Raw genomic sequence first — 12,078 nt, forward strand, 5'->3', positions numbered from 1 at the left:
ATAGAAACAAAGGTGTCAGGTCTTTAAATTAATATTCTAACTTATTTCAGAATTTCAAATAAACTGCCATGTTTGACTTATTTTACCATAATGTACTTATTATTCAAATCTTCTCTATAATTAGAATATTTTTAAACTAAGCTTTCTAATATAGAGAAATATACAAAAATATTCAAATATGAGAGACTAAAGATGGATTCATTAATAAATGAAACAAATAAATATAAAACATTACATTCCTTTTTATCTCTGTCAACTGGATTGCACCTAAATCAACTTGAAGTCTTCTATATTATTAAGAAAACCATGAACTAAACTGTATAATCAAATTTTCATCTAGAATGTACTTTGTTCCTGACAGGATGAAGCACATTCCTATGTGGCCTGAACAAAATAATATAACACTTGGGGACAAAGATGCAACCTAGAAGGCCTGCGCTAGAAACAAAGATAGAGAAGGCTTCCATGGCAACCACATGTTTCCCCTTGGTGCTGTGGTAGACAGGAAGGAAGGTGACCCACACACTGAAGAAAATCAACATGCTGAAGGAGATGAACTTGGCTTCATTGAATGTGTCGGGCAGGTTCCTGGACAGGTAAGCCATAGTGTAGCTCCCAAGTGCCATGGAGCAGAGGTAACCCAGCACAGAATGGAAGGCAATAGTGGAGCCCTTGTTGCATATAATAATTATGTGTCCATGTTTTGAGTAAGCATCTGAGTCAACAAAGGGAGGAGATTTGCTCAGCCAAAATCCACAGAGGACAAGTTGGATGAGTGTGCAGATGGGAATGATGAAGTTAGGAGCCCTTGATATCATTATCCACCTTGTCAGTCTCCCTGGAACTGTGATCCTGAAAGCCAGAACCACAGTAATACTTTTGGCCAAGACTGTGGAAAGAGCCACTGTGAACAGAACTGCAAATGTGCTCTGCTGCAGGATACAGGTGGCTGTGTTGGGCTGGCCAATGAAGAGCAAGGTGCAGAGAAAACAGAAAATCAGAGTGATGAGTAGGATGAAAGTGAGAGCCTGATTGTTTGCCTTGGCGATGGGGGTGTGGTGGTTCTTCACAAAGACACCAAGAACACCAGCTGTGAGCACCGAGAAGCTCAGCGCCAAGGAGGTCAGTGCCATCCCCAAAGGGTCTTCATAGGCCAGAAAGGTCACTGTTTTCTGGAGGCAGTAAGTCTGCTCTGTGTTTGCATAATAACTTTCTGGACACCTCACACAATGATCCATATCTGCTCATGAATTAAATTTATTGTGAGTCTCTGTTCATGTTACCATGGTATCCACAACCAGTTCCCAGCACCAAGTCCCTGGCATATTCCCACACATTTTTTATTGTTTCAGACTCAAGTAAATCCATGCTCCATACTGAATACTCCCAAATGCCCTCTAATTAATCATTCTAGGTTTTTTATTGGACATATACTAAGCAAGTCTACTGTTTTTTTGTTTGTTTGTTTTTGGTTTTTTGAGACAGGGTTTCTCTGTGTTGTTTTGGAGGCTGTCCTGGAACTCACTCTGAAGACCAGGCTGGCCTTGAACTCACAGAGATCCACCTGCCTCTGCCTCCCGAGTGCTGGGATTAAAGGCGTGCGCCACCAACACCCGGCTGCAAGTCTACTCTTTTTATTAGCTTACTTCAATATATTTTCATCTATGTAATGATTTGTATTCATTTATATACTGACAAATTACTGATTTCAATTACATAAATCAAAGATAATCATAGTATCACCTCGATCTGAATTCCCTTGTGTGACTTTGTCCTGTGAGTTCAGTACAAAAAGTATGTGTTTTTAATTGTTTTCATTTAGTGTTCTCAGTAATAAGATTCAGATTTATCTATTCACATAGTGTTTATTGACTGAATTCTCCAGGGTGCTGATTCTCTGATACTGCATGGTAGAATGAGAGTTATTAGATTTTTCAAAGCTTGAAAAGCTCACTTTTGTGAAACTCTCTATTCCTTTCTAGGGAGAAATGATTAACTTAACATCTAGGTACAAATGTGCCATTTAATCTTATTTGGTCTTGGAATAATTGAGTGATGCTTTATTAGTTTTAATTTTTGAGTTCCATTTTGAATTCAAAATTATGAATGACATAATTTTCATTATATATTTTCATTCTATTAAAATATTCAGTGTTTCTACAAAGTGGATTTTTCAGTTTGAAATTTTGTTTAAAATTCAGATATAAAGATCTATTGAATTCATCAGGTTGCTAGTGCCTGCACACTTTTGCTCCATTATCACCATTTTATTTGTTATTTCTTCCAGCTCTGCTTCATGCTTCTCTCTCACTCTCAAGGTAAGTGGTCTCCTCTACAGCCTGTGTGTTTATTTACTACTGATTCTAACTGAGCATGAATGGCCCATAAGCACAATCTTATATCTTCTTTAATAAAAAGCAGAGGGAATATAATTCATGACAAATATTTTTCACAAATTGAAATTTGTTTTTTTAAAGATAGTTACACGTTATTCTATAAGCTTTAAAGTATGACATTCACTGTATTGAAATATTTAGCATTTTTGTGTTAGTTTCATCTTTTTTTTTTGGTTTTTACGAGACAGGGTTTCTCTGTATTGTTTCGGAGGCTATCGGTCCAGCCCGTCCTCGAACTCACAGCGATCCGCCTGCCTCTGCCTTCCGAGTGCTGGGATTAAAGGCATGTGCCACCACTGCCCGGTCAGTTTCTTCTTTCTTACTAGATACATTTTGAAGTGTCCCTTTAAATTCCAACAATGCAGGGTTTGATACTGTTGCTTTTAGATTCTTCCATTGAATATATTTAACATTTACATCAACTTAGCATGGCTCCAATGTACAAAAGTCTTTGATGGTGTGTATAGTTTGTATCAATATGAACATTTTGAATTTAGGCAAATCAAACTCACCAAAACATTGAAAAATGTTCTCTAAGTGTTCAGGAAAGCTATTGTTTTACTAACAATATTTCAATTTTCATATGAAGAATCTCATTGGATATTTATATTAAGATTCAGGAATCCTCTTTGATTTTTTCTCCATATTAAACATTGTGTCTAAGCCTGCTCATTCCATTCACTGTTTTCAATTGTCTAATGCCTACTTTATATTTCCTGGAAATAGTTTCACATAATATTGTTGTGGAATATTAAGCAAATATGGGTTATATTTGTTTATGCTTTGGAAATTTTATTTCATGATGTAAAAATGCATTGTATTCTTTTATTTTATATGTATGTACCTCTAGGAAGCTGTGTTATTTTTCCTGATTATTCTAATAAGGACATTAATGGGCAATTAACAGGAAGAAGAATGCATAGGCAGTGGCAGTAGGCAGAAACAATAGGTAGGATGAGAGATATTTGAAATAAGAATCAAGAATCAAATGAAGAAAGAAAGGAGAATATCAGTGGCCAGCCACCAAGCAATACAGCAAGCTATGGAGTAACAATTTAAAAAAGGTATATAGAACAGAGAAAGATCAAAACCAAGAGGCATGAGGAAGACATTATCAAACAGGTGGAGACCCAGTTGACACCCAGTGAGCATGACACTTACCCGTCTCATTGGAAATCTCATTGTCTGGACAAAGGGTACAATGATAGCAACAAGGAGGCCTCCCCTCCTGGGCAGATTTTCTTTTTCCAGGAAAGCAGCTCTCACTGCACACAGAGCGAGGAAGCTGAGAATTAAATACAAGGTGAAAATATTCAAGAGATTGCATTTTAAAACAATGAAAATGGTATTTTCCAATATTGAACAATATAATGACATATATATATGTATATATATATAACTTGTGTCCCTGTTTTGATGCATCATTTCTATTTCAATATATGATATGGTATGAAGCTCAATGTATTTAATCAAATGGTCCTAAGACAACATAAATATGAACAAGTGTGGAAACGTTAGAGGTAGGGAAACATAAGAAAAATTTAGGTTATTGTGAATATGTCTAATGGGGCATTTCTAATGTCACGGTGATTCTATTGTGTACCTCCAGACAGCTGCTGTAAGCAGCTTTGATTCCCAATGGTGATGCTTAATTTATATTTTTAAGCTTGACTGATTCAGAATTACAAAATAAGCTAGGCTTGCTCACTTTATGTGAAAGATGGTTACATTAAGGTACTTGAAGTGAGAAGAAATATATTATAATAGGTAGAACCTTTTTATTGGCTGTTGTTTTTTACTGAATGGAAACCAAAACTGGATGTGAAGAGCAGTATTCATTAATATCTACTACCTTCTGAAAAAATAAATTGACTCAACTTTTCAGTCTCTTGCCTACATGATTGCCTGAATCATATATGAACTCCTATCACTAAGCGTGATCAACAGAAGACTATGTTCTTACTTTTGGTCTGCCTGGTTTTTGGTTTGGTTAGGTTGGGTTGGGTTATGTTGGGTTCAGTTCTTTGATAAATTGCTTGCATTTTCAGCAGGAAGATATATAACTAACATATGATCATGTGTCCTCTATGCTATTCTACACTTCCAGGTACCTGAAAGCAAAATGTCTATAAACTTACATTTCCTAATCTGGGAGTTAAAATAATGCTCTTGTCAGGTTGTTTCAGCACATGGATGAAATGGGAATGGATAGACACTGGATTTATGACTGGAAATAAGAGCCCATAGGAAAAAGGATTTTAAAATAATCCCATTAATCAGAATAAGGGTAAATTAATTCTTCAGATGACCAGTAGTTTTGTGCAAACAGATGGGCACTGAGTAAGGAACCAAAAGCCATATCATCCACAAATTAATGTTTATTGATTGAGATCAAAGCAATGAGATAAGATCCAACCCACATCTGTAAATCCTGTGGCCCACTGTATCATATGATCAGACAAAAACATCTCTTGGCCTTGTGGAGCTTTTGGATAAAATGTTCCAACTTTCATCTTTTGTCTGAGACCAAGTGGAAAATTCCAGAGGTTGACAATATCATATTCTGTATCTAATTTCCTTTCTGGGTCCAGAACCACAGTTTTTCCAGCAGCATTTTTGAAATGCATATTGTTGAGAAAGTGATTAAGCTAAAAGAAATGCAAAATCTGATGATGAATTCATTCCCAGAAACATTAAACACAATACAATGAAGCAATGTGTCTCACTATCCTAAATACCTGGCATTGATTTCAAGCTGTATCAACCTTGCAACATTTTAATGAATGAAGAACAAAAATGAACATATCATCATGTTTCTAGACTGCAAAATCACATTCAGAAATTAGAATTCACACACACACACACAGAGAGAGAGAGAGAGAGAGAGAGAGAGAGAGAGAGAGAGAGAGAAGAAATTCTGTCAAATTTCCAACTTCTTGAAGTGCTAGCCACTACTCACAGTTTCCACTTGTAAATTGGGGTGTTTATATCTAAACTGTAAGAAAATGGTCAGATGGTCAGTTAGGTAACATAAACATGAACTCAGAAGTTTACCTTTGAGGATCTAGTAAATTTGAACATTTAGAGTCTAGTTCCACAATTTCTGTTCTGAAATATTCATAGAGAAAATGGGGTTTTAAATTTATTATATTATAAAGAGAAGATTCTGAGGTTAATTGTAACACAAAGTAGATAATGGCATATACACATTTAAACCTACTTATTTATATCCATTCATCAGGAACAATGGCATATTTGTCTACAACAAATTCTAGTTAGTAAAATGCATACTGTCTCTCAGGTGCATTTTGGCAAAATCTCTGCAGTGTAAAATAATATGCTGAGTGTTTTTATAAAACCTCAGTTTGGGGCTATACACCAGCAAGAACTGAACAACCCAACGCAGATGAAACAGAAAAGAATGACCTTCAAAACAACCTCATGAAAATGACAGAGACCCTCAAACAAGATATGAGAAAATCCCTTAAAGAAAGAGAAGAAAAAACAAACCAAAAACATGCAAGAAATCAACAAATCTCTTGAAGAATGCATAGAAAGCCATGAAAAACCAAACAGATGAAGAAAACTATTCAAACAGTTCAAGACCTGAAAACTGAAATAGAGGCAATAAAGAAAACACAAACTGAGAACTTGCTGGAAATTATAAAAGCTGGGTAAATGATTAGTAACTACAGATGCAAGTATAACCAACAGAATACAAAAGATGGAAGACAGAATCTTAGGAACTGAAAGAATGATGGGGGAAGTCCTTCTGTGTATATGTTCTTATTGGTTGATGAGTAAAGCACTGTTGGCCAATAGGGAAGCAAAATAGGTGGGATCAGGAGTTGAGGAGGATTCTCGAAAATGTAGTCAAGTTTGGGGAGTTGCCATGTGATGCCCCGGGAAGAGATCAAGGGATACATGTTGGAAAGGAAGAAGAAAACTTTGACTATTTGCAGATGATATGACAGTCTACTTAAGTGACCCAAAGAATTCTACCAGGGAACTCCTACAACTGATAAAAACCTTCTGCAAAGTGAGAGAATACAGATTAACTAAAAAAATCCAGTAGGCCTACAATATATATAGACAGTAAATGTGCTGAGAAAGAAATCAGACAAACATCACTCTTTACAATAGCCACAAACAATGTAAAATATCTTTCATACAATAAGGGCATCTATTCAACCATGTTCATAGCAGAATTTTTTTGTAATAGCCAGAACCTGGAAGCAAACTCGATGCCTCTCATTGTAAGAGTGGACCATTTACAAAATGGAATCTTGAAATTCGCAGGCAAATGGATGAAACTAGGAGAAACCATCCTGAATGAGGTAACCTGGTCACAAAAGACATATATTAGGAGGGGAGAAAAGGAAATGGGGGTAGGAAGGTTGTGTTGGAGGAAGAATAGAGGAGAGCAGGATGAGAGATACCATAATAGAGGGAATCATTATAGGTTTGAGGAGAGATCTAGCACTAGAGAGATTTCCAGAGATCTACGAAGATTACACTAAGTGGCAAACAAGCAATAGTGGAGAAACTACCTTAAATGCCCTTCCTGAAAAAGAGATTGATGAGTACTTTCTATGCCATGCTAGAGTCTTAATGGATGGAAGCAGAGGCAGACACCAGCAGCTGAACATTGTACTGAATCCTAGAACCCAGTCATAGAGCGGGGAGTGATGAGCAAATGGGTCAGGACCAGGCTGGAGAAACCCACAGAAACAGACTACCTGAACAAGGGGGAGCCTATGGAACCCAGATTGATGGCTGAGAGGCCAGCATGGGACTGATCCAAATCCCCTGAATGTGGGTGTCAGTGAGGATACCTTGGCAATCTATGTATTCATCCCTGGTGTATGAATGGATTTTGGGAGCCCATTCCACATGGAGGGATGCTGTCTCAGCCTTGACACATGAGTGAGGGCCTAGGCCCTGCCCTGGATGATATAATAGACTTTGGATATCCTCCATGGATGGCCTCACACACCCTGGGGAGCTCAGTGGGCTTGGTTCTTAGGAGTGGGTGGTTTGGTGGGGTCAGGGGATGGAGAGTGGCTGGGATTGACATGTGAAGCAAACTTGTTTCTAATTTAAATAAAAAATAAAATCTTACTTTGTCACAGTGCTATTCTTAAAATATAAAAAGTGAAAATTACCTCCCATGGGTTAGTGTATACCTCCCCATTCCCTTGGGGATTATTTTGCACTTGGTTGATGTTCATTTCATGGAGACTGTGAGCCACAGCATATACAGAATTGAATACATTGTAACTCTCTTCACTCATGTCCATTTCCCAGGCATTTCTAGGCAACATTTCCAAGGAAACATTGGGTAGACAGTTACCAAGAATTTTGCAATCAGGTCCAGAAAAGGAGCAATTGAAGTGTGTATTCCAAGCAAGGGCAAGATAATGGTCATCTGGGTATTTGGAAGGGTTGTATGTCTGAATAAACTTCCTAAAATCTGAAAACTCAACATGATGATGTGCAAAAATGAGACTCCCGTGTAATGAATCCAACATGAAAAAATCATTAGCAACATTTTGATCCCATTGTGACTTCATGACCCAGACTTTCCAATTTACTAAAAAGTACCCTATATATAAGATTATACCACTTAAATATTCATTGTCAGCATAAATGAAAACCACGTTTGCAGTTGATATCATGATCTGGGAATTCGTTACAGAATTAAAGAAAAAGGAAGACACATTGTCTGGAATCATTTCTACAAAAGCTACACACACATGGTTCCTGTCCATCTCTCCTCTCAGATCTGAGAGAATCTCAGCCCCATTGTGGTCATCCATGATAACCAGTCCTACCCATGTCCAGTTGAAATGCAGCATCAAAAGGACAATGCCATGTGGCAGAGATGTGTCCTTGGGTGCTGTCTGGTAGAGAGAAGAGAACTGGTGTCTGTCACTCAGGATAGTGCCAAATGACCCAAAAGAAACCTGAAGAAAATTTCCAATAGAAACAAGAAGGAAAACATTAAAATAGAACACAATCCTAAACCCAATTCAGCACTTTGGTTTGGTAGAGAATAACTTCTATTCATCATGCCTTAAAATCCTATGCTGATTTGAAGATATTTATAGATAATACCTCACAAAACACAGCACCTTCTACCCACCCAATATATGTCCAAACGCTTCCTACTTTCTATCTCCAGACATGTATCTGAGGCTTTATAACCAAACGTCTGATTTCTTCTCTTCAATTGATAATTACATATTCTCATTTCAGTACATTTTAATATACCTGAAATATCTGCAGTGTAACACAGGTTTCTTCTTCCTCACCTGTGGATATTTGTAGAGACTCAGCAGTCTCCCAATATGTGCAGATGCTGTCCATGATGTTCCTGTAAGTAGAGCAGCAACATTCTTCTGTCTTCTACATGTGTAATTGGGAATCATTATGCCCGTTCCTGTGAGGCAAAGAAAAGGTGCCTCCAAAGTATCCCATTGATTGCTGTTGACATTGTAGAGGTCAAATCCTAAAGATGTGTTGGGTAAAATGTGCGTGTTTCTGTTGATTTCCTCAATGGCAAACATGAAGGACAAATAATTCTGGTAGGCAATGGTCCTGAAGCTGCAGAGAAAGATTATCAATATTTGTGAATGATACTCATATAAGAGTATGAAGCAATGGTCTCTCATACCTTCTATGTTATTTACTTAAAATATCTTTTAATCACAGTAATGGTTATAATCTGAATGTCCTGGTATATAGTAAGTGGAGATTTTAATTACCCCAAAGACTCAGAAGGAGCTAAATTTCTTGGACAGGAAAGTTGACTTGAAGGAATATCCTGGTAAGTAGAAGCACATACAAAACCCGATTCTTTGATGCTTAAGTGAAATAACAAGCAGATGGAAACTTGCATCTTGAAAGTCTCCCTAAGACCTCCACACCACATTCTCTCTGTCCATACATAGATGGAGAGACTGAAGCCTTTGAGTTGTTTTAATTAAGGATAAATGAGGTTTATATTGATGTTTTCCTGAGTTGCATGCAGCAATCCAAAAGGAACATTAATATCTACTCCTGGGAGGGGTTTAAATATCTCCCATCCAAGCACAGCTCTTTTAACAACCTTCACCTCCCCCATGTCCTTCTCCTTTCTGAGAACCATACAACAAAGATCACAATGATTGAGTAATTTTCCTATAGATCAACAGTCTACAGTCATAACTAGAGTTTTGGGGGTTTTGTGTTCTCAATACTGTATTTTCATTCATCTGCTTTCCTCATTCTCTATGCCTTCACTATGTATCTACCTACTTAGCAGAGTGGATTAAACAGCAACCTTGAATGGCTTGATGGTGAATGTGAATATTTTACCCTGCAGGTGAGTTTAACTTGAACAGAAAAGAAAACCTAGTGTATTACACACATATAGTTTATACAATCATCATTTTAACTAAGTGAGAAAATTTTCCTCAAAGGAAGCCATGAGGGCTCTAGTCAATTCTGTCTCCATGAGCAATGTTGATTAGCACTCCAGGTATCTCTCTCTTAAATTGTTGCTAATGTACCCAGTCAGATTCCTTACTGGTAACCCACATACAACAGAAGAGTAGATTTGTAGAACTAGCAGCATTAATCCCATGTCCTTTAAACCAGTTGCATAACATATATAAAACTTAGAATGATGATCATGTTACTATTGAATATATATTTGAATGGTTATGTTTAGGCACTGAATTCAATTTACCATACAAATAGGAATTCCTTGCACTCCTAAAGTGTAATTTTTGATCTCTGTACCCTCCTCCATTGGCTGAGCAGGACCTCATTTTTCATAAGGACAAGGTAGATAAGAAGACTCATTAACCAACACAGGGTTAACCATATCTGTCCAACTTAACCGCTGAGCTAATTGGATGATTGGGAATATAGGCCCAGTAAATATGATCAGTCCCTGTTATCGACACATTCACCACCTGTATCATAGCCAGGTACAAGGTTGTAGCATTCCAAGGTTTCTGACAGACTCAAGTGTGTGCCTCTCCTTTGTCACACAGATGCTATGTGCTATGCTGGCCACAGTTGTGTGGATTGTCTGTCTGCTGCAAAGGCGTTCCCTATCTTTTCTTTCCCTGAGGTGTCTCCGCTGCTTAAACATCCAAGAGATTCTTCTTTCTCATGACAGATTTTATCAGTTCTGATGGTGTTCAGAGTCTTTTATCTTTTGTGGAATCATAGGCATACCCTTGGCCCCATCTTAGCATATTACTTGCTTTTACACAGGCTGGCATAATTAACCAGTTTTTTTTTTTACCAAAATCAAAAATACCATAGTAGACAGAGTCATTATAAGATTGAAGGAAGATCTGCCACCAGTGAGACCTCTAGCAATGTACAAGGATGACACCGACTGGCAAGCTATGCAATAGTGGAGAGGCTACCTTAAATGCCCATTCCAGGTAATGAACTTGATATTTACCTTATATGCAATCCTAGCGCCTTCATGCTGTGACTGATGGAAGCAGAGGAAAATACACACAGCTAAACACTGAGCTGAACCCATGGAACCCAGTGACAGAAAGAGAGAGCAGCAATGAGAAAATTGGCAAAGAATGGGCTGGCAAAACCAGCAGAGACAGCTGATCTGAACAAGGGGGAGCTCTTGGACCCCAGACTGACAGCTGGGAGGCCAGCATGGGACTTTTCTAGAAACCCTGAGTGTGAGAGTCAGTGAGGAGGCCTGGACAACCTATGGGGCCCTTGACAGTAGATCAATATTTATCCCTGGAATACAAATAGACTTCATGTGTCCATAACACAAAGAGGGATGCTCTCTCAGTCTGGACTCTTAGGGGAGGGCCTGGCCCCTGCCCTGAGTGAAATGACAGACTCAGGATATCCCCTATGTAGAAGGAAATGGGGATAGTGTGGGATGCTGGGGGAGGGGTCAGTGGGGGGATGTGGGAATATGGGAGGGAAAGCTGGGATTGACATGTGAAGCAAACTATTTAAAATTTAAATAAAAAATTAAATTAAAAAATGAAGTTTTCCAAAATAGAAAAAAAATTCAAGAGCAGTTGTCCCTGTTTCATTAGTGTTTAAAAGTTTTAAAGTTAGTTGAGCATTATGGAGTTTATCCTTAGTCATCCTCATATCCCCTTCTGTTTAACAAGCATCACCTTTGGACTATGATTACATAGTTAATAAGGCTTTCATATTTTTATTTGCCCTTCAGGCCCTAAACATTTATTCCATTCTACATCCTCTTTTACCTGAGATAAGGTTCCAATGTCCAAAATTTGAATAGAGACTTTTTGTATAGACTGGATGGAATTTTAAGTGTTTTGAGACATTACAGATACATCAGTTTTGGTGTCTATAAGGACTGAAATCTCAATTTCATTTGTTTCAAAATTTAGCTTTCGGCTTTCATCATTAGCAAAAATCTATCAAAATATTTTTGTTCTACTATTCCTCAAACCCATTTCCTATTATATGGGAGCAGCTTTCCCATTGAAATATGGGAGTAATAATAATTGAGCAAACAGTTTCTATTGCATAGTACTTTCACATAAATCATCTATAAAGGCATTAAAAATAATTTTATAGAACTTTTAAAAACAATCTCATTTTCCATACCTATCCTAGTTCCCTCTTCCTCCAGTCCTCCCACACTAACCAGTATCTCCTCACTCCA

General features: G+C 37.6%; 1 protein-coding gene across 1 annotated transcript; it reads right to left on the reverse strand.

The window, feature by feature from the left end:
- Positions 1-254: 254 nt before the first annotated feature.
- On the reverse strand, positions 255-10,886 carry LOC121135331 (vomeronasal type-2 receptor 116-like). Its single transcript, XM_040733857.1, has 6 exons — positions 10,861-10,886; positions 8,711-9,002; positions 7,562-8,362; positions 4,817-5,044; positions 3,558-3,681; positions 255-1,240 (listed from the first exon to the last, which is right to left on the reverse strand). The coding sequence occupies exons 1-6, from the start codon at positions 10,884-10,886 to the stop codon at positions 333-335; spliced, it is 2,379 nt and encodes a 792-aa protein (XP_040589791.1). The 3' UTR covers positions 255-332.
- Positions 10,887-12,078: the final 1,192 nt, after the last annotated feature.

The sequence above is a fragment of the Mesocricetus auratus genome, unplaced genomic scaffold, assembly GCF_017639785.1.
Source record: "Mesocricetus auratus isolate SY011 unplaced genomic scaffold, BCM_Maur_2.0 Super-Scaffold_100037, whole genome shotgun sequence".
In the NCBI taxonomy this organism is placed as follows: Eukaryota; Metazoa; Chordata; class Mammalia; order Rodentia; family Cricetidae; genus Mesocricetus; species Mesocricetus auratus.